The sequence below is a fragment of the Mustela nigripes genome, chromosome 6, assembly GCF_022355385.1.
Source record: "Mustela nigripes isolate SB6536 chromosome 6, MUSNIG.SB6536, whole genome shotgun sequence".
NCBI lineage: Eukaryota > Metazoa > Chordata > Mammalia > Carnivora > Mustelidae > Mustela > Mustela nigripes.
Genome location: NC_081562.1, coordinates 84,283,422 through 84,305,011, shown reverse-complemented (window position 1 = coordinate 84,305,011; position 21,590 = coordinate 84,283,422). Strand labels below are relative to the sequence as shown.

The following is a 21,590-nucleotide window of genomic DNA, read 5'->3' as shown; positions in this document are numbered from 1 at the left end:
TCTCTCTGGCTCCTTATTGTCTTTCGGACCTCAGTTTAAATAGGGATTCCTTGAGAGGATTTATTACTAATCTAATGTGGCCATTTCTTATTATACTACCTTTTTTTTTTTTAAGATTTTATTTATTTGACAGAGATCACAAGCAGGCAGAGAGGCAGGCATAGAGAGGGAAGCAGGCTCCCTGCTGAGCAGAGAGCCCGATGTGGGGCTCCATCCCAGCACCCTGGGGCCATGACCTGAGCTGAAAGCAGAGGCTTTAACCCACTAAGCCACCCAGGTGCCCCTTATACTACCTTTTATAGCACGTAATACTATCTAATATTTCCTTAATTATATGTTTGTTTCTTCAGACTAGGCTTAAAGCATTGTGAGCAGAGAGCCGTCTGTCATGTTCTTCGCTCTATCCCCAAAGCTAGAACAATGCCTGAAACATATAGTATATGCATAATAAATATTTGTTGAATAAATGAATGCATTGATTATTAGAATGACTATAAAACTTTAGACGACCTGGCCACAAATCCTAACAACTTTCTCAAGAATAAGAATCGCATTTCCGAAGATCCTGGTAGACTATGGAAATTGACGATAAAAGATCTGGGGCCAAAGTCTAGGGGAAGCAGAGGTAGTCTATTGGAATTTGGGGCCCTTTTTTCCCCCTATCCCAGCACCTCAGAGACCTTGCAAAAGGGAAGCCTAGAATCTTCTCAGAAGAAATTCCAACCGAGCCACAACGGGTATTTTGCCATTTTTCAATTCTTAGCGGCCACTTCTGCTAGGTTGAAAAAGCGCAAACAGCTCTAGGACCCCTGGTTCCTTTCTGTTTCTTTATGAATGAACCGGCTCTAGTCTGCGCAGGCGCAGCTCCTGGTTCTCCGGCTCCACGTGAGGCTCACCCTTCCCTCCCGCTGGCGGCCCCGCCCTTATCCTTTCTAATGAACCAATGGCAAGCGACCTGGGAGGCGGAGCCCGGAGCGGCGCGGCACTGTAGATCCCCCGGCGCCAGACTCCCTCGCGTTAGTCTTGCTGTGTTGTGATCACGTGGCCAGCTCCGGGCGCGGCGCTTGTTTTGGTTTCCCTCTAGCTTGTCCCTGGCAGCTTCAGGGTGAGCGACTTTACTGTGCCGGTTGCTGCGCCTGTCTTACACTCAGATCTCCTCTTCTTAGGGCTCTTTCAGCCCGCGGTTCGGCAAGCCCCTCGGGGCCGGTTACTGCCATGCCGCTAGTTCGCTACAGGAAGGTGGTCATCCTCGGGTACCGCTCTGTAGGTGAGTCTCCGCCTTGGGGAGAGCACGAACGCACCGCGGCTTTGTGGCCAGAGGAGGCGCGCTGTCGCGGGAACACGACCCGGAGAGGAATGGTGGCATCGTTAGAACGGGGTTGTAGGACGAGGATTGAAAGGATGGAGGAGGAAAGCCTGGGGTGGTGGTAGTGTGTGGAGGGCTGCAGGAAGTAGGAGCATGTAAGGGTTAACGTGGGCTTGGTTGCAGGAACACCAGAGTGGTCCCCAGTGTTACCTTGGAAGGGGTGGGGATGGGGTCAGGCTTTGATGGCGGGGGTGCGGTCTGTGTGGATGGCAAGTCTCAGGAGTCCGGGTGCGGGGCAGACCTGATCCTAGGGGAATCCCGGATCTTCCTAGGGGTGGGTGGGGAAAGGCAGCGGGAAAGGCTTCCTGCGGCGCTACTGAATGCATCCGGTGGCCAGGGTGCAGAGACCCAAGGCGAAAAGAGGGTGAGGGTAGGCTAAGGAAAAATATTGCATGGCACCCACAGGCTAGGGTGCTAATTTGGGGTCCTCTTTAGTCCTGGGCCACAGCCCGAAAGGACAGAGGATGTAAATGTGGACGGATGATTTGGATACAACTACCACTGCTTCCCACAGGGAAGACATCTTTGGCACATCAGTTTGTGGAGGGCGAGTTCCTGGAAGGCTATGATCCTACAGTGGAGAACAGTGAGTAGATTTCTCCCCTAGGGGTGGGGCAGGGAGGTCTTTGTTGCCCCATCCAATTCTGTAATTTGGGATTTTCCTGGTGCCACGGGGCTGATTTAATTAGCCATTAAATCTAATCTCTTCTCTAGCAATCCTGTTCTCTTAGTTGAGCTAGAGTGTGGATTTTGCAGGATACTGCATCCAGGATGGTGTAGACCAGACAATAAGAACCTTAACATTGTCTCTCCAGCTGTCTGGAGAGCTCCCTGGACCTTGTCCATCTCTATATCACCTCTAGGGTTAAGAACGGATCGGGGCACACATTGCTAGCCCTACAAGGCACCTCACAGTCAAGTTTTCTTTTCTTTTCAGCTTACAGCAAGATAGTGACTCTTGGCAAAGATGAGTTTCACCTACACCTGGTGGACACAGCAGGGCAGGTACCAGTTTGGGGCAGGGTAATCTAAATGTGGCAGTTCAATCTTGGGAGATGAGGTCTGCTTGCCTCTGTGGCTCATCTGTAAAGTGGTATTAAAAGAAAAGTGTTTTAGCAGCTGGTAGTATTCAATCCACATTGGAGCTACTCTGTAAATACTTGTTGAATAGAAATGACTGGAGTAGGGAGCGCCCCAGGGAGGGTCCCCAGGATGCAACCCACCAACCTTTGCCATCTGAGTGTTGTGTATCTAGGTGTTGATATTTCTGTTTCTTGTCAGGATGAGTACAGCATTCTGCCCTATTCATTCATCATTGGGGTCCATGGTTATGTGCTTGTGTATTCTGTCACCTCTCTGCATAGGTAAGTGACCAAGGTTATGAGAGGAGGGGACTTGGGAGGATCTGAGGGCTGTCCCAGAGTAAGTTTATAGCTCCATTTCTTATGTTTAAAGCTTCCAAGTCATTGAGAGTCTGTACCAAAAGCTACATGAAGGCCATGGCAAAACTCGGTAAGCGGCCCTGGGAGATTGAAACCTAGTATGGACATGAGGGGATGGAAGAGAGTGGAGAGTCCAAGTGAGGGAGGAGGCCAGGACAGATCCTGTCTGATCTTCTGGAGGAGTTGTCCAGCCATGATGTGAAGGAAGTTGGGTTCCATGGGGAGTGGGAGGGGATCCAGTAGTAACTGTTATTTCTTCACAGGCTGCCGGTGGTGCTAGTGGGGAACAAGGCAGATCTCTCTCCAGACAGGTACAGAGATCTCTATAGCTCAAGGCAAAGGAAAGTGAGATGGTCTAGCAATCAGTCAGGCTGTAGTCCTGGCTCTGTCATGGACTTGAACAAATCATTTCACCTCTTTTCATTTCTAACTCGAAATTTAAGATGAGATACCCCCTCTATTGCAAAAGCTATGATTTCATATTTCCAGTCTCAGTCCTAGGTTTCTGAGGTCTCCTTTATTTTTCTCCTTCCCCAACCCATCTCTCAGACCTTAGAAGACAGAGGGGTCAGAAGTCTAGATTCTAGGGATGCCTGGGTGGCTCAGTGGGTTAAGCCACTGCCTTTGGCTCAGGTCATGATCCAAGGGTCCTGGGATCGAGTCCCACATTGGACTCCTTGCTCAGCGGAGAGCCTGTTTCTCTCTCTGCCTCTGCCTGCCTTTCTGCCTGCTTGTGTGTACTCGCTTGCTCTCTCTCTCTCTAGCAAATAAATTAAAAAAAAAAAAAGAAGTCTAGATTCTATAATGATTTTGCAGAGAACCTGGGGACATTGCTATCTTCCATCTTCATGTGCCAAATTTGCTTCTAGGGAGGTCCAGGCAGTTGAAGGGAAGAAGCTGGCAGAGTCCTGGGGTGCGACGTTTATGGAGTCATCTGCTCGAGAGAACCAGGTGTTTGGCCTGAAGATTATGGGCAAAATCAGGGTAGCGGTGTTTTTCTTATGGCACTGCTTGGTGGTGAGGATGGTGGGGGAGTGGGGTATACACCTCAGAGCTGAGTTGTATTAGCAATGAACTGATTTTTTTTTTTTTTTTTTTTTTTTTCCATGAATCTCTGTCCCTTGCAGCTGACTCGAGGCATCTTTACCAAAGTCATCCAGGAGATTGCCCGGGTGGAGAATTCCTATGGGCAAGAGCGCCGCTGCCAGCTCATGTGAGCCCTCAGGCATTGGGTTGCTGCCTTGATTCTGCCCCTGGCACTTGCCAGGCTCCAATGGGTGTAGGCCCTTAGGACTTCACGGGTATGGTTGCCAGCTGTGTCCCCAGTCCTCTGAGGTCACACAGTGTGGTACCCTCATGTTTGCACACTTTTACAGGCTCCAGTGGCCTGGTTGTCAATGTTTACAATGGGCCAAGGATGTCTCATAGGCTCTGGCCTCTAGTCCTCTGTTTTTGCTAAATGAATTGTTACAACCTGCAGGGTTGCACTGTGAGTCCTAAGCATTGTTTATTTAGGACCCACTCTTCTGTGCAGGTTTTGGGTGTTGGCTGGGTGAAGGGAGCTTGGGATTCCTAAAGTGGAGCAGGCTCCCTAGGGTGACCATGTATATATGCAAATAAACTGAGAAATCTTTTTGTCGTTGGCTTCTCTGTATGTGGGGAGAGCTCAGGGCCAATATCTCTTTTTCCAAGGAGTGGGGACTGTGACTTCTGGTGGGGAGTCAGGGCTAACGCTTTCCTCCTACTTCATTCCTATTCCTTACTCCTCACTCATTCGGGAGGACCATTACCCTAAGACTTACTACTTAGCTTTTTTCACCTTTCTTTTCTGCTGAGTTCTGCTCTACAGGTACCAGTTGGCAGTCACTCCCATCCAAGATTGCAGACTCTCAAGATCCCCTTAACTACAGAAACACCACCCTCTAGTGGCCAGCTGCCACATGCTGACCTAGCTTCCCTCCTGGGGCCTTGACATTGGCTGGCCCTCAGAGAGAGGCTAAGGTTTAGGGAGGAAGGAAGCCCCTCATCCTAGTGATGTAATAGAAAAGGAGCATAGAGGCAGGGACTGAAGTGTTGGTGAAGATTTTGGCTTTCTAAGAGAGTTGAGTAAAGTAAGAAATAATGCTCCCGGTGTATATCCATCCTTCTGCTCCCCATATTCTCAGAGCCATTCATTCTATCAATGTTCTTTGGTCTTTTCATACCTTGGGTGACCTTTTCACACCCTTCACACCTTTGGAATCATGCTACCTTTTTAGTTGTCAAAAGATATTGCTTCTATTTTTTTTTTTTTTAAGATTATTTATTAGAGAGAGAGTGTGTGTATACAAGCCAGCATGCATGTGCCTGAGCCTGGGGAAGGAGGGGCAGAGGGAGAGAGAGAGAGAGACTCTCAAGGAGATTCCAGGGGCTCGATTTCACGACCCTGAGATTATGACCTGAGCCAAAATCAAGAGCCGACTGCTCAACTGAGCCCCCCAGTCGCCCCTACTTCTACTCTTTCTTATTGACCTGTCATCTCAGTGGGAGGATGGACATTTCAGCTAACAAGAATTGGTCCTCTCTGCCTCTACCCTTTCTGCTTACCCCTATCCCCACCAGATATAGGGCCTAACTGGCCCAATACCTCCTCCAAGGACTTCTTAGGGTTATTGGAATGGCATCCTTCACAGGGAGAACACAGACTTCTCTTGCCACCTGAGGGAAGTCTGAGGTACTCTGTCAATGCACTTAGCTGTGGAGAATGGCCAAAATCTCAGCTGTGATCTTGCTAGTGACCAACTCTAGGCTAGTTGGGCTTACAGTTGGGGTGATTATCATGCTAGTTTTCTGAAGTTCTGCCAGCTGCTTTTGCATCTCTAATCTATAATCTAAAAAAATAAAGGCTGCCGGAAGAAGCATTCTCCAAAGAGCAATCTCAGTAGTTTAGGATTCTCTATAAGGTTGTCACCACACTCTTTCCTTACATTAAAATTAAGTCCTTTTGCATGTCTGACCTGGAATATTCATTATAGGTTATCTATTGTCCTGCTGCCATTTCTATGAGGTTCTGGATAGATTTACAAATGTTTGACGTTTTCTAAAAGTGTGTCAAGCAATCTCAAAGCCCTGATGAAAGTAATGAATAGTAGTTAAAGGCTAGGTTGGAATGCTTTTCCACTTAGCTGTGTGACCCTGAGAGTCACTTAGAGTTACTAGCCTGGCTGAGCCTCAGTTTCTCATTTATAAAGTGTAGTTACACCTTCATAGGGTTGAGGTGAGAATTAGATTGAGGTGATATATGAAATGCTTACCGCAGTCTCTCATACATAAATAATCCTTAAGAAACGGTGGCTATAGTGCTACTGGAGGTCTTTTTGGTGAAGGTCAGCCTCCCTGCCTCCAGGTATAGAGAGGGACCTTCCATTTCCCAGCTTTTTAGAAAAAGTGTTTGTTTAAAGATTTTCATTTTTTAAAAGTTAAAAAAAAATAAATTTATTTGACAGAGCACAAGCAGGGTGAGAGGCAGGGGGAGAGAGAAGCAGACTCCCCAATGGGCAGGGAGCCCACTGCAGGGCTCCATCCCAGAACCCTGGGATCACAACTTGAGCCAAAGGCAGACACCCAATTAATTGACTGAGCTACCCAGTGCCCCTAAAGATTTTATGTTATTTTTAAAAAAGATTTTACTTATTTATTTGACAGAGAGGGACACAGTGAGAGAGGGAACACAAGAAGGGGGAGTGGGAGAGGGAGAAGCAAGCTTCCCGCTGAGCAGGGAGCTGGATGCTATGCAGAGCTTCATCCCAAGACCCCAGGACCATGACCTGAGCTGAAGGCAGACACTTAACACCTGAGCCACCCAGGCATCTCTAAAGATTTTATTTTTAAGTAATCTCTACACCCAATGTAGGACTTGAACTTATAACCCCGAGATAGGGTCACATGCTCTACCAACCGAGCCAGCCAGGTGCTCCCATTTCCCTACTTCTATCTCCGTTAATTTATTCAGTATAGCTGGGACATGTGCGGAGTCACTGTTGGGACTTTTTTGCTGAACTAGACCTGCATGGTCAGAGCGGGTTATATGATGCCACTGTGTGGCTAGCACAGGATATACTTAGTTCTGATCCCTCCTATGAACCTGGCTGGTCTGTAGGGATTTAGGTTTTCTGCACTGTCCAATTTGGAAGCTACAATTTGCATAGTTTAATTTAGTATTAAAATTAAACAAAAAGTTCCTCAGTTGCACCACCTACATTTCAAAGTGCTCAACAGCTACATGTGGCTAAGCCAAATTAGACAGTGTAGCTATACTGCATTTCCATCATTGCAGAAAATACTGTTGGACAGCACTGTAAACCCTTTCCCACAAAACCAGCCCTGTACATGATTTGCCTCTTTCTCCACATCCTTAAAAAATTTTTTTTCTGATATATAAATATATACAATCTTAGGAAAAACATGGCCATTGGTTTGAATCATGGAGGTCACCCGACGTGGTTCACTGGGAAATTTTACCTATTTAGCCTCAATCTCATCTTCATAGACTTAATTCCACGTAGTTCATAATGAGGGTGAGAAATAACTAAGAATATATAAAGTATCTAGCACGTAGTTAATTTGTCTCCTTCTGGTCATCCGTGGTTACAGCTAATGCAGAAAAGGCATTCCAATCCCATCTCACCCAGACTTATGGGTGGGTGGGGGGGAATGCCTGCAAGTAGTGTTTTGGTTTCTTGTCTAGAGTAACAGCACTCCGGCCAGGTAGCAGCAAGGCTCCAAGGTACATCCCCTCTGTTTACTAAAAAAGGGGACACAGGGCCTGAAGGTCCCGAGGGAAAGACTGGGGTTAGGAATGGGAGCACCCAGGAAAGGAAGGAAACTCCACATTTATGTTTTGATGGGGGAGGTGTGTGTGGTGATTCTGGGGGCACTGGCTCTTCTTTCCTCACGAGGGGTTCTGAAAGGTAGAAAGAACGAATAGGGACTTGTCCCGCTTTCCTTCGGGCCCCCGGACGTGGCAAGAACCCACCCATTGCAGCGCCAGGCGCCTTGCCTCACTTTCTCCATTTGCGGACTCCAGTTCCCAGGATGCAGAGCAGCGGCCAATCTCCTGGCTCTTCTTCCATCCCCCTCCCGCGAAAGATTGCCCCTGGCCAAGGCAAGGGGGCAGGTGCTTTCAGGGACCGAGAACTGCAAGGAAACGGAACTAGAAAGTGCCCGGAGTCCTAGTTTCACCAGCCGGGCAGTGAAGGAGACAGGTCCAGGGCCGGGGTGCAGAGGAGGGGGGCTTCTTTCCCACGTGTCTGCACGGTGGCCGGCCCGGCGCAGTCGGGGTTAACCCTAGGCGGAGGGATCCCGCAGCGTGTGCGTAGAACTGCAGAGTCACAACCTTTCCTCCGAGAGGGCCGTATCCCTCCGCCGCTCCGCTCCAACACAAAATAGGGCCGCGTCTTCTCCTTTCTCCGCTTCTCGAGTGGGGTTCCCCAGGCAAAAGGCCCCCCCGGATCTCGCGCCGGAGGCTTCCTGAATCTCCACGACCGCTGCCGAGATCTTGGGCCAGGAAATAGCCCCTTCGCAGGAACCACCCTACCGGCCGAACAGGAGGCGGAGGGGGGGAGGCGGAGCGGCGCCGCGCTGCACTACTTTCCTCTCCGGTTGCAAATGGCTGCCTCGTTCCCCACTTTCCGCTCAGTTTCCTGACCCCCCGGTGCCGGGAGCCGGGGTTGGGCCATGCACCTCTAGGCCCCCCGCGATCACAGCCAGCCGGGGGTCGAGGGGGTGCCGCCGATCAGAGCCGGCCAGGCCGGGGGCGGGGCAGCTCCCGAGGCCAGAGGGGAAGGGAGGCGAGCGCAGGGCCTGGAGCGGCCGGAGGGGAGCGGGCAGAGGGCTCGCACCGCCCGCCCCTTCCTCTTCCTCGCCCACCTACCCTCCTCCCTTCCCCGGGGGGGAGCAGAAGGTGGGGGGCTCGAAGCCTCAGAGGGCGAACGCTCGGGGTCGAGGAGCCCGGCGTTGGGTGTGTGTCAGGTTCAGCCCCGCGGCCCCGCCGGCTCCGCGTCGCCGTAGCTCGCGCGGCCCCGGGGCGCCGGCCCGGGCGGGGAGAGGGACTCGGCGCTTCAGCGAGGGTCTCACGTTCCATCCGGGCCCGGCGCGGGGCGGCGCGGCATTCCTTCCGGGCTGCTGGGGAGGCGCCTCGACGTTCCATCTGGAGAGCCTCGACGTTCCGCCCGAGCCCGGCGCGGGCGGCCGGGGCGCTGGCCCGGCCCTAGGACTGAGAGGCCGCCCGGCGACGCGGATGCGGAGCCTGCTCGCCCAAGATCAAAGCCACCGGTGCTCTCTTTGTGTCCGCTCGGGATTCGCCGCCCTGGGGCTGTCCATGGAAACCTAAACTGCTGGAACCCGAGGCAGAGAACCCCTCTTTGGCGTCTTGCTTTTTTGGGGGGAGGAGAGTGGCCACTCCGACCTGGATTTACCGTTCTTGGCCCCCCTAAGCCCCCCCGTGCGGGGGGCGGCTGTGATCGCTCTGGCGGTTGGAGGTCGGGGAGCGGCCCGGGCTCTGGCCATGTTCTCGGATGAAGATTTCTGGATCGCCCTGTGAAGAGGTGAGTGAAGTCTGCCCGGCCAGGGCCCAGAAAGGGTTGGACTGGGGGCATAGCCAGATGGACTATCTTGGCCTGAGCTGGCCTTTAGGTTGGAGAAAGGGGTGCCAGAGCTGAGGAGGGTTCCTTTGGCAAGGTCTGTCAAGGGAACCTGAGCCAGTCGCTGTGGCAGAACTGAGGCAGAACTGAGGCCTGGTGTCTGGGGTGTGCCTCTTTAAAGACTGGGGGTTCAGGGAACCACGGGAGTTTGGGAACCTGGCCAGATCGCCTTTCTGCCTGTTTATTTTTGTGTTGGGGGGAAGCTCTGCTAAACTAGGACCCAGGCCCTGATGCCAGCACCAATCCCAGTTGGCTGCTTCTCCCTCAGGGTTCCTTGTGGGCCTTGGGAACAGAACAACTTTAAGAGGGAGGATAGAGTGCCACTGCCAGGTCAGACTTACTGCCAGGTTGGACTTTAAGGTTGTTCTTGCCCATCGGGGCACCCAGAAGCAGGGTCTGGGAGACTCCAGGAACCCTAGATCTTTCACCAGGCCTTATTTGACTCTGCAGAGGGTAGAGTGTGTGGAAATTGACTAGTGTGAGGAAGGGGGTGGCTGGGGCAAGAAGGAGGCGGGGCTGGGGTCAGCTCTGGCCTTGCTGTTCAACTTTAAACTGCCCCTGCCTGGCAAAGTGACCCCAGCGAGGCCTAGTGCTGTCTTAGCCTGCTTTACCTCCCCTCCTCTGGGGATGGACATAATCTCTAGGGGATTATAGAGGAGGCCGTTGAGATTTGCTCCCTGCGAATGTGGGCTGCAAAAAATGGCTTTTGTCTCCCGCTTTCTCTGGGCCTGGTGTGGAGAGCTGTTGCCTGTAAGTCTCTGGCCAGTCCCACAGGCTCCTCCCAGATCTTTCCAACCCTTTTCAATCAGGGAATGTTAACTGGTCCTCTGATCCTGTCCCAAGGCTGCAGAATAGGGTGGCCTGTCTCTCTTTAGAGGAGAAATGACCAGATCAGAGTTGTTTCTGCTGAAGCCTGTGTTTCCAACCCTGGCAGGAGGTGTTGGGGAGAAGGGGTGTGTATGTGAGTGTATGAAGGGTGCAGCATGAGCCTCATGCCTCCGGGCCCTGGGCTGGGACAGCCCCTCTCACAGCTGTCATGCTGCCCAGCAGGGATTTGCCTGGTGTGTTTTCCTCCCTCACTCCACTGTCTCTAACATACATATGCTAGATCCCTTCCAGCCTGGTCTTGGAAAGGAGAAAATAGGGATTTTGCTCTTGAAAGACTTCTGGGTGATAACCCTGAGGGTGAGATGTACTGTAGAGGTAGTGGAATGAGACTAGCTGTCACCCATGCTCTCTGCCCCTGCCTCCTCAGGAGCGTCCCTTCTGTTGTCTGTTCCCAGAGAACTTCCTTAGGAGGGACCTCTCCTTGTTAGCTTGGCTAACCCCAGGATGACCCAGAGACAGTCCAGAGGGTCCACAGGGCCAGTGTTGCCATTTGGATTCTTAATGGAGGGCCGGCCCAAAATGGGGGTGGGGAGAGGTGTGGTTTGATTCTCAGGCTGGGAACCAGGAAGTCCTGAGTCCTACAGAAGAGCTGTTCACTCAAGGGCCTGTTTCAGCCTTTCACCTCTCCAAGTCTCCATTTCCCCTTTGGCTGGGAAAATGGAGTTAAAGCTATGGGTCTGGGATGGAGGCAGAGGGAAGAGTGGATTGAGATGAACCCATTTCTCCTTCCTTACTGTTTTGGGCCTCTTAGGCCCAGGACTAAGGGAAGTGGAAGCCAGCACAGTTTTACTCCCTAGATCTGTGCTTGTCTGGGATCTCTAGTTCCCCAGAGGAAGGCTAGGTAGGCATTAACCCAATTTAGATCCAAGGGGAAAAACCTTTGGAGGGTGTGTGTGTGTGTGTGTGTGTGGTTTATAGCTGTGAAGGATGGGACAGGGGAACCTGTGGTCTTTATTTGTTTTGATCCATTCAGGGACCTGGGACTCAGCATTGGGGTGCAGGTGCTAGACTGCGGGGGTAGAGAAATGGAGCCCAGGCTTCTTGGAGGGACCCCTAGATTCTTTTTGGTACAGCTTGGAGGACATTATACTCTTTGCTTCTTGGTCTGTCTTCCATGGCCCCATGAATGAGGCTCTGGCTTTGGAGGATATTGGTACTCTATCTTCCAAGGTTGGACAAAGGTGGTTTCTGTACCTCCCCGAGCAGTACCTCCCCTTACCAGCTTGAGAGGGCTGCGCTTGGGGGAGGGCAGAGGAATTTGTCCCTCTGGCCTTGTGTGAGGCAGTCCTCCTCCCACCTCCTATATTATCACTGTTGCTTTTTATTTCTTACTGTTTGTGACTCCTTTGGCCTTAACTTTGAGAGCAGAGCTGGTGGAGGATCTTTGGGGCATGTAGTGGTAAGGTACAGTAAGATGCACACATTTAGGCAACTTTGAAGTCTCTGGGTGTGGTCAGGCCTTGAAGGACTCAATAGGAAGAGGGGCCTGGCTGGTGCCCTGCCTTCCAACCCCTGCTTCCCAGCAGTGGCTTCTAAGGGCCCCTTGAAGTTCTAGAGCAACTTTTCTGTGGGCTGGCCAGATGACCAACCTACTTTCCTTTCAGGGGTGGTTGTGTGGCAGGTTTGGGAAAGAGATGACCTGGGAAAGGAAGTAACATTGTATCTTTCTCAATTTAGTAGATTCTGATAGTGGGGCAGGGTGGGGGGGGATAAAATTTCTTTTCCTGTGATAAGTCACAGAAGGTGCATTGCCAGTCTCTGGAAATGGAGTGTGAGCTCAGAGAAAGAGGATTGATAATTGTGGTTCTTGGGAAATTGATTTACCAATCCTGGCCACCTGTGAGGGTTCCCCATCTCATCTGCCCCCGTCACTCAACCCCAGTGGCCAACCACTGGGGTGTTTGGTTTGGGAAGAGACACTTGTCCTTACTAAGATTTGTGTGATCCCTCTAGTTAAATAAGAGGAGTGGAAAAGATGGGAGAGATAAATTTCTCAAACTTTTATTTAGAGTTATTTTAGGGATTTCCCCCTTCCTGTGCATACCACTCCCCCCAGTCCTTTGGAACACTATGCTTTCTTTCTCTGCTTAAACCATTACTCTTCCTATTAAGAGCTACAGGCACCTATCCCTTTCTTCCTTCTTCTGTAAGATGTCTTTTTTCCTCACCTCTGTAACTCTTCACTTCTCTCTTTTTTGTACTGTGCTTAGTTCCCTCTGGAGTTTAGGAAAATATGCCCAAAAGGTGGGTCTCAACCTTCTTAGGTATAACTTTAGTGTGTTTCATTTGGATTGATATAGGCAGGCATATTGTAGAAGAGGGGACCGTTACCCCTCACCCCCATAGTGTGTGTGGAAACCCTGCTTGGCGGAAGAGGAAGGAAGCTAGTCTGCTCTGCTGTGTCCTCCCTGGTTTAGAACTCCTCCAAGTGGTGGTGTGCTTCCTGAGACTACAACTCCCAGCATGCCTTAGCCTCAGGCCTGGCTACACATGCTCAGTAACTCTTAAGGCCCACTTCTGTTAACTACTAGGGACATCTGAGGAGGAAGGGCAGTTGGCGTTGCTAAGGGCAACGACCTGAGGCCTTCAGGCTGGGTGAGATCCTGAGCTCAGTCACAGCAGGGGTCTGAGCTGGATTTGGATAGGCAGTCCAGTGGGGGGAAATTGGGGAGTTTCTTCTGTTGTGATTGGGATCTCCTGGTTGAAACCAGTGGAAGTGGGAGAGATCATCCCTAGCTGGGCTTTAGTTTCAGTAATGTATTCTCCATCCTACAAGGCCTCAGACTCTATCTCTGGGAGAGGGATTTTGACTGGACTAAGACTTTCTGGGTTATGGCTACCCTTGGGTTAGCACTGACATACCTCTAGGATGGTAGCTGACTTGAGATCCGAGGAAAAACTCCAGGGAATAGGGCCCACCAGGAGCCAAGAACTCAGACATGAGGCAAAGGGTGGTACTAGATATAGATTGGATGTGCTTCTAGTTGGATGCTCTTACCCTGGGAATTCTTATGCAGGAGGTAGGAAGGGGGAGAGGGGAGTGGATCCCCTGAGAATCCAGAGTGGGAGAATAGGGTATGAGTTTATCTGGGAAAGAAGGAAGGCAGTGGGATAAGGATTAGGGAGAAAGACCTTCCTTGTCCTTAGAACAGGAATTTGTAGGTATAGCTTTTCTCAGCTTTCTGTAAAGTCTAGTTAGCAATAGCTGTTTTCCTTCTAGGATTCTGGGGAAAGTGTTTAGTTGGGAAGACTTACTATACATGTAGATCTTTTATTTTTGGCTCTGACAGGTCTCCCCGAGAGGGCCCTGCCCAGTCGGAGAGAGGGATGGACAGCCAGAAGCCGCCTGGTGAGGATAAAGATTCAGAACCGGCAGGTGAGTAGGGCAAATTCTGCATTTGCTGGTAGCCTTCTGCCCTCCCCAGGCAACCTTAGGTTTCAGGAGCTAAGTCTGTGTAATAGATGGGTAATTGAAGGACTTTGTTCTTTGGAACAAAAGGCAAATTGCCATCACTGTGATCCACCAAGGGTTTTGGTTACTCTCATGGGTCTGATGGGTGGACTAACATCACACAGAGGATGAGGCTGGATGTATGCTTATGTTTCTCTGTCTGTTCATTCAGCTGATGGACCTGCGGCCTCTGAGGAGTCAGGCACCACTGAGGCAGACCTTCCCAACCCGCATGTGGGGGAGGTCTCTGTGCCCAATTCTGGCGGTCCTAGGCTTCAGGATCCTCCCCAGGACTGCAGGTAACTAATTTGGGGAAATGAGGATATAAGGGCACACAAAGATTTGATTTGAGGGTCTCAGCTTTTAAGGAGGAAGAGTGAGGAAGATGAGTGTTTGGGAATTAGGCATGTCAATTCACGGGGCTGTTAGGGTCACCTTTGGGCAGGGGCCTGCGATGGTGCTGACGCTTGTGTGTCCACAGTGGGGGTCCAGCGCGGCGTTGTGCTCTCTGTAACTGTGGGGAGCCCAGTCTACATGGGCAGCGGGAACTACGGCGCTTTGAGTTGCCATTTGACTGGCCCCAGTGTCCAGTGGTGTCCCCTGGGGGGAACCCAGGGCCCAACGAGGCAGCGCTGCCTAGTGAGGACCTGTCACAGATCGGTTTCCCTGAGGGCCTGACACCTGCCCACCTAGGAGAACCTGGAGGTAAGTGAGGGGAAGAGGGGTAGCTGACTTGGGTGGCAAAGGGGGTAAGGGCTGGCTGGTCCTGAGCCAGTGATTACCTTTTTGCTAACTCTGTCCTTTCTGTTTACCCCTTTCCATTATACAGGGTCCTGCTGGGCTCACCATTGGTGTGCTTCGTGGTCGGCAGGCGTATGGGGGCAGGAGGGCCCAGAACTATGTGGTGTGGACAAGGCCATCTTCTCAGGGATCTCACAGGTGGGGCTGGGGCCAAGAGATTGTGTAGGCAAAGGGCAGAGCGAGCAGGGCCAGTGGGCTTGTGAGAGGGTAGGGTGAGAAGGGCAGTGGGTAGGTGGAGGCGGAGCTGGTGCCTGATCTGTTGCTCTGGAGAGAGCCGGGAGGGGGTGGTAGCCTGACACTCTGTCTCCAACCTGGCAGCGCTGCTCCCACTGCACCAGGTTCGGTGCCTCCATCCCTTGCCGCTCGCCTGGATGTCCACGGCTTTACCACTTCCCCTGTGCGACTGCCAGCGGTTCCTTCTTGTCCATGAAAACACTGCAGCTGCTATGCCCAGAGCACAGTGAGGGGGCTGCACATCTGGGTAAGAAGCCCTGCCCTCTGGCCGTAGGGCGCATGAGGGGGCCATGTGTTCCCCCCGGGGCTTTGTGCTCTGCAGAGCACCGTCTGTATGCCTCACTAGAATAGAGGGGGGCGGGCGCCTGGGTGGCTCAGTGGGTTAAGCCGCTGCCTTCAGCTCAGGTCATGATCTCAGGGTCCTGGGATCGAGGCCCGCATCGGGCTCTCTGCTCAGCAGGGAGCCTGCTTCCTCCTCTCTCTCTGCCTGCCTCTCTGCCTGCTTGTGATCTCTCTCTGTCAAATAAATAAAATCTTTAAAAAAAAAAAAACTAAAAAAAAAAAAGAATAGAGGGGGGCTCTGTGAGCACAGGGACTTCTTGCCTGTCTTCCTTACGGTGGTGTTCCTGGTTCATTCTGTGTCTCCGGAATGCCTGATGGAGAGAGCGCTCTGCTGAGTCCTGCAAGGAACCGATAGCTGACCCATGTCCTCTGTCTTCCTGCTCCAGAGGAGGCTCGCTGTGCAGTATGTGAGGGGCCCGGGGAATTGTGTGACCTGTTCTTCTGCACCAGTTGTGGGCATCACTATCACGGGGCCTGCCTGGACACTGCTCTTACTGCCCGCAAGCGTGCTGGGTGGCAGTGCCCTGAGTGCAAAGTGTGCCAAGCCTGCAGGTAAGACAAGGGGGCCAGGAGAGAACCCTCAGGTGAAGCAGGAGTTAGGGTTGAAAATAAGGGGAGGTGGGACCCTGTTGTGTGCCCCATGTTCCTGCAGGAAACCTGGGAATGACTCTAAGATGTTGGTCTGTGAGACATGCGACAAAGGATACCACACTTTCTGCCTAAAACCACCAATGGAGGAACTGCCTGCTCACTCTTGGAAGTGCAAGGTGACTGTCCCCCCAAGCCGGCCGTCCTCCCCTAACTCTGCCTTCTACAACCTCCTGTTTCTGTGTTGTGCAGAGTCCTGCGCTCTTTTCCGGGCTGCTCTCTGACCAGTGCCTGTTTCACCTGCTTACTCCCCCTAGGCATGCCGGGTATGCCGGGCCTGTGGGGCAGGCTCAGCCGAGCTGAATCCCAACTCTGAGTGGTTTGAAAACTACTCACTGTGTCACCGCTGTCACAAAGCCCAGGGAGGACAGCTTATTGGTTCTGTTGCTGAGCAGCATCGCCCCACCTGTAGCAGGTAAATGGACCAGAAGAGAGAGAGTTGGGGGGTTTGGAAGTACTGAGATCTGCAGGGGACATGTGACTTTGAGAGGAGAGCCCCAAGGTGGGCAGTAGGATCCACAGGATTCACACCTCGCTCCAGGGTGCTCTGTAGTGACTGAGAATTGACAAGAGCCGTGGTGTACCCTCTGTACCCTCTGCAGGTTCTCACCCTCAGAGCCTGGCGATACCCCCACCGATGAACCTGAAGCTCTGTATGTTACATGCCAAGGGCAGCCAAAGGGTGGGCACGTGACCTCCATGCAACCCAAGGAACCGGGGCCCCTGCATTGTGAAGCCAAACCACTAGGTGAGTGGGGTTTGCGGGTCCTTGAAAGTGATTCCTGTCTGTTCTGTGGCAAGGGGTGGTGTCTGCTTTGCCTACTCTGTGCAGTGGAGCTGGGCTAGGTGGGAACATAGTGTGTTATGTCTGCAGGGAGAGCAGGGGCCCAACTTGAGCCCCGGTTGGAGGGCCCCCTAAACGAGGAGATGCCACTGCTGCCCCCACCTGAGGAGTCACCCCTGTCCCCACCACCTGAGGAATCGCCCACATCCCCTCCACCGGAGGCATCGCGCCTGTCCCCACCACCAGAGGAATCACCCCTCTCTCCACCACCTGAGGAGTCTCCTCTGTCTCCTCCACCTGAATCATCACCTTTTTCTCCACTGGAGGAGTCACCGTTCTCTCCACCAGAGGAGTCACCCCCATCTCCTCCACTTGAGACACCCCTGTCTCCACCGCCTGAAGCGTCACCCCTGTCCCCACCATTTGAAGAGTCTCCCCTTTCTCCCCCACCTGAGGAGTTGCCCACTTCCCCACCACCTGAAGCATCTCGCCTCTCTCCACCTCCTGAGGAGTCACCCATGTCTCCTCCACCTGAAGAGTCACCTATGTCTCCACCGCCTGAGGCATCGCGTCTGTTCCCACCATTTGAAGAATCACCCCTTTCCCCGCCGCCAGAGGAGTCTCCCCTCTCGCCACCACCTGAGGCATCACGTCTGTCCCCACCACCTGAGGACTCGCCCATGTCCCCACCACCTGAAGACTCACCTATGTCCCCCCCACCTGAGGTATCATGCCTGTCCTCCCTGCCTGAGGTGTCACGCCTGTCCCCACCACCTGAGGAATCTCCCCTGTCCCCACCACCTGAGGAGGCTCCTACGTCCCCTCCACCCGAGGCTTCACGCCTATTCCCACCACCTGAGGACTCACCCACTTCCCCGCCTCCTGACGACTCGCCTGCTTCTCCACCCCCGGAGGACTTACTTGTGACCCTACCGCTAGAGGAGTCATCCCTGTTGCCACTGCCTGAGGAGCCACGACTCTGCCCCCAGCCTGAGGAGCCGTGCCTGTCCCCTCGGCCTGAGGAGCCCCACCTCTCCCCTCAGCCTGAGGAGCCCCACCTCTCCCCTCGGCCTGAGGAGCCCCGCCTGTCCCCTGTACTTGAGGAACCATGCCTGTCCCCCGCGCCTGAGGAGCTGTGTCTATCCCCTTGGCTTGAGGAGCCGCGTCTGTCCCCCCGGCCTGAGAAGCCATGCCTGTCCCCTGCCCCTGAGGAGCTGCACCTGTCCCCTGGGCCTGAGGAGCTGCACCTGTCCCCTGGGCCTGAGGAGCCTTGTCTGTCCCCCCGGCCTGAGGAGCCATGCCTGTCCCCCCGGCCTGAGGAGCCACGCCTGTCCCCCCGGCCTGAGGAGCCATGCCTGTCCCCCGTGCCTGAGGAGCCGCAGCTGTCTCCTGTGCCTGAGGAGCTGCGCCTGTCCCTTGGGTCTGAGGAGCCGTGCCTGTCCCCCCAGCCAGAGGAGCCACGACTGTCCCCCCGGCCTGAGGAGTGGGGCCTGTCCCCCCAGAGTAAGGCACCACGCCTGTCCCCTCGACCTGAAGAGCCCCCTGAGGAGCCGGGTCTATGTCCTGCACCTGAGGAATCGCCCTTGTTCCTCCCACCTGGGGAGCCACCTTTATCCCCCTTGCTTGGAGAGCCGACCCTGTCTGAGCCTGGGGAACCACCTCTGTCCCCCCTACCGGAGGAGTTGCAGGTGTCCCCATCCGGGGAGCCATCCCTGTCACCTCAGCTGATGCCACCAGGTAAGGGGAAGTTAGTAACCCTTTATCTGGGACAGTCTTAATTCTTTATGGCACATCTAATCTAAGAGCCTCTCTTTTTCTCGTTCTCTCCAGATCCTCTTCCTCCTCCGCTCTCACCCATTATCACAGCTGTGGCCCCGCCGGCTCTGTCTCCTTTGGGGGAGTTAGAGTACCCCTTTGGTGCCAAAGGGGACAGTGACCCTGAGTCGCCGTTGGCTGCCCCCATCCTTGAGACGCCCATCAGCCCCCCACCAGAAGCTAACTGCACTGACCCTGAGCCTGTACCCCCTATGATCCTTCCCCCATCTCCAGGCTCCCCGGTGGGACCAGCCTCTCCCATCCTGATGGAGCCACTTCCCTCTCGGTGTTCTCCACTCCTGCAGCATTCCCCGCCTCCCCCAAATTCCCCTCCTTCCCAGTGCTCTCTTCCTGCTCTGCCACTGTCCATTCCCTCCCCACTGAGTCCCATGGAGAAGGCAGTGGAGGTCTCAGAGGAGGCTGAGCCACATGAGATGGAGACTGAGAAAGTCCCAGAGCCTGAGTGTCCAGCCTTGGAACCCAGCCCTACTAGTCCTCTCCCCTCCCCCATGGGGAACCTGTCCTGCCCTGCACCCAGCCCTGCCCCACCTCTGGATGACTTCTCTGGTCTGGGGGAAGACACAGCCCCCCTGGATGGGACTGACACTCCTGGTTCACAGCCAGAGGCTGGACAGACCCCTGGCAGCTTGGCTAGTGAACTTAAGGGTTCCCCTGTGCTCCTGGACCCCGAGGAGCTGGCCCCTGTGACCCCTATGGAGGTCTATGGCCCAGAAGGCAAGCAGGCAGGGCAGGGTTCACCCTGTGAAGAGCAAGAGGAGCCACGTATCCCAGTGGCCCCTACCCCACCCACTCTCATCAAGTCCGACATCGTTAATGAGATTTCTAATCTGAGCCAGGGTGATGCCAGTGCCAGTTTTCCTGGCTCAGAGCCCCTACTAGGCTCTCCCGACCCCGAGGGGGGCGGCTCCTTGTCCATGGAGCTGGGGGTATCTACAGACGTTAGTCCAGCCCGAGATGAGGGCTCCCTGCGGCTCTGTACTGACTCGCTGCCAGAGACTGATGACTCGCTACTGTGTGATGCCGGGACAGCTATTGGCGGAGGCAAAGCTGAGGGGGACAAGGGGAGGCGGCGCAGCTCCCCAGCTCGTTCCCGCATCAAACAGGTGAGAGACTCTCTGGCCGCTGGTTGTGGTCAGTGTGATGCCACTCTCAGGGGTGTGGTCCTGCGTCACTGTTAGCTTTCCACCTGGTTTATTGAATCGTAGACTCAGAGATCCTTTGGTTCATTCTGTAACTTCTATAAGGGGAATACTGATAGAGGGGGAGGTGAATTGTCCGGGTTCGTGGTTACCCAGTAGGAGAGTAAGGACTAGAAATACAGGTCTCTCTAGCTACTGTTTTTCTCATTGTGCCATGTTGGCCACTCTTTCTCCTTGGGACAGGGGAATGGTTTGAGCTGGACTGAGAGCTTGGCTTTTCCCCTGCCCAGACTGGGACTCCTGGGCCTTATCACCTGTCATGCTCTGTCCACTCCTTTCCTTTCTCCCCGCCCCCCAAGCCCATGGAACCAACACCCTGTGGGATGACAAGCTCCTGACTTGCTGTAATCATCCTCTTCCATCACTCAGGGTCGCAGCAGTAGTTTCCCAGGAAGACGCCGGCCTCGTGGAGGAGCACATGGAGGACGTGGGAGAGGACGGGCCCGGCTAAAATCAACTACTTCTTCCATTGAGACTCTGGTAGTAAGGAGAGGTTTCCCATTTCCCAAACATGCTTCAGCTGGTCCCTTAAGGATTAAACACCCTTTAAATCCTGCCAGTCCCCTGCACGCTCACCTACCTACCTGCTAGCCTAGGGCCTGGCCAGCTCTGCCTGTGCTCCTTCTGTCCACCCGGCCCCCAGGCTTCTCTGAAATCTCTGCTGTCAGGCTGAGGCCCGGTTTGGGAGCTAGGGTGTTCTTCTGCTTCTTAGTCCTGGCTCCTGGCCTTCATCTTAGCCAGAGGTTCACGCGTCCTTCCCCCAACACCAAAGGGGAAAGCAGCTTAGTGGGGCGAGACCCAGCTGCCTCACTTGCCACAACTCTCTGCCTGTAAGGTTGCTGATATCGATAGCTCTCCCAGCAAAGAGGAGGAAGACGACGATGACGACACCATGCAAAATACTGTGGTTCTCTTCTCCAACACAGACAAGTTTGTCCTCATGCAGGTACTGTACCTGTCTGGTGTCCTGTCCTCAGCACTGAGACCTGCCCGACCCAGCAGTGGGTGTGCGTATTGCAGTGGGAGGGTAAATGAGGAAAACCAAACCAAGGACGTGCTTCTCTGGGGATAGTGAGATAATGAGAAAACAGTGAATCAGGATCATGGTGTGCATTTGTTTGTCCATCCATCAAATTTCTCTTTAGTGTCTTCTCTGAGCTTGGCACTGAGCTAGGATAGCAAGGGGTATAGCAGGGAAAAGGCAAGAAATGGTACCTGCCTTATTGAAGCTTGTGGTTTAGGGAGGTTCACGTACGTTCTTACCTGAATTATCTCAGAGCTCATAGACTTTTGTCAGATATGCTATTCTCTCATCCTGACTAGTCTTTACCTTTCTTATTTTCCTTTTACTTCTCCTTCCTTCTACCCATGTCAGGATGTACCAATTCAAATGGTACATGGTCATGGGCAGATGAGCAAGGCATGCTAGGAAGGAACAGGTTGGTGATGGCTAAGTGTTTGATGATGGGGTGTGGGACTCCCTCCTTTCAGATTAGTGTTGTAGTTGGTCTCTGGGACTGATTGAGATGAGGAGACTAGGTCATTGGGGTTTTTTTTGTGTGTTTCTCTAGGACATGTGCGTGGTATGTGGCAGCTTTGGCCGGGGGGCAGAGGGCCACCTTCTTGCCTGTTCCCAGTGTTCTCAGTGCTATCACCCTTATTGTGTCAACAGCAAGGTGAGTTCAAGGCCCAAGAAGCCTGGGCTAGGGAATGGAGTCAGTTACTTCTCATCTTAGGCCCCGGTTCTTATCTTTTTTTAAAAATTTGAGTAGAGTTGATACGTGGTCACAGTATTTTTATTTTGTTTTATTTTACTTTATTTTTTAAGATCGTATTTATTTGTTTTGACAGAGATCATAAGTAGGCAGAGAGACAGGAGGAAGCAGGCTGCCTGCTGAGCAGAGAGCCCGATGTGGGGC

General features: G+C 53.2%; 2 protein-coding genes across 3 annotated transcripts in view; both read left to right on the top strand.

The window, feature by feature from the left end:
• The first annotated feature begins 1,028 nt into the window (after positions 1 to 1,028).
• On the top strand, positions 1,029 to 4,429 carry RHEBL1 (RHEB like 1). Of its 2 annotated transcripts, none has more exons than XM_059404838.1 (8): positions 1,029 to 1,267; positions 1,881 to 1,952; positions 2,304 to 2,371; positions 2,648 to 2,730; positions 2,822 to 2,878; positions 3,072 to 3,119; positions 3,678 to 3,759; positions 3,936 to 4,429. In XM_059404838.1, the coding sequence occupies exons 1-8, from the start codon at positions 1,216 to 1,218 to the stop codon at positions 4,023 to 4,025; spliced, it is 552 nt and encodes a 183-aa protein (XP_059260821.1). In that variant the 5' UTR covers positions 1,029 to 1,215; the 3' UTR covers positions 4,026 to 4,429. The 2 variants fall into 2 exon arrangements, with proteins under 2 accessions (XP_059260821.1, XP_059260820.1); XM_059404837.1 differs by having other exon boundaries at positions 3,678 to 3,792.
• A 1,870-nt stretch (positions 4,430 to 6,299) lies between these two features.
• The window catches only part of KMT2D (lysine methyltransferase 2D), a 41,739-nt gene continuing 26,448 nt past the window's right edge, over positions 6,300 to 21,590 (top strand). Inside the window, 15 exon segments of the mRNA XM_059403015.1 lie at positions 6,300 to 9,392; positions 13,667 to 13,752; positions 14,000 to 14,126; positions 14,309 to 14,532; positions 14,657 to 14,766; positions 14,947 to 15,109; positions 15,591 to 15,756; positions 15,857 to 15,971; positions 16,110 to 16,267; positions 16,455 to 16,600; positions 16,727 to 18,373; positions 18,467 to 19,575; positions 20,041 to 20,154; positions 20,507 to 20,617; positions 21,243 to 21,347. Of these exon segments, the coding sequence (XP_059258998.1) occupies positions 13,704 to 13,752; positions 14,000 to 14,126; positions 14,309 to 14,532; positions 14,657 to 14,766; positions 14,947 to 15,109; positions 15,591 to 15,756; positions 15,857 to 15,971; positions 16,110 to 16,267; positions 16,455 to 16,600; positions 16,727 to 18,373; positions 18,467 to 19,575; positions 20,041 to 20,154; positions 20,507 to 20,617; positions 21,243 to 21,347 (4,344 nt within the window). The 5' untranslated portion in view covers positions 6,300 to 9,392; positions 13,667 to 13,703.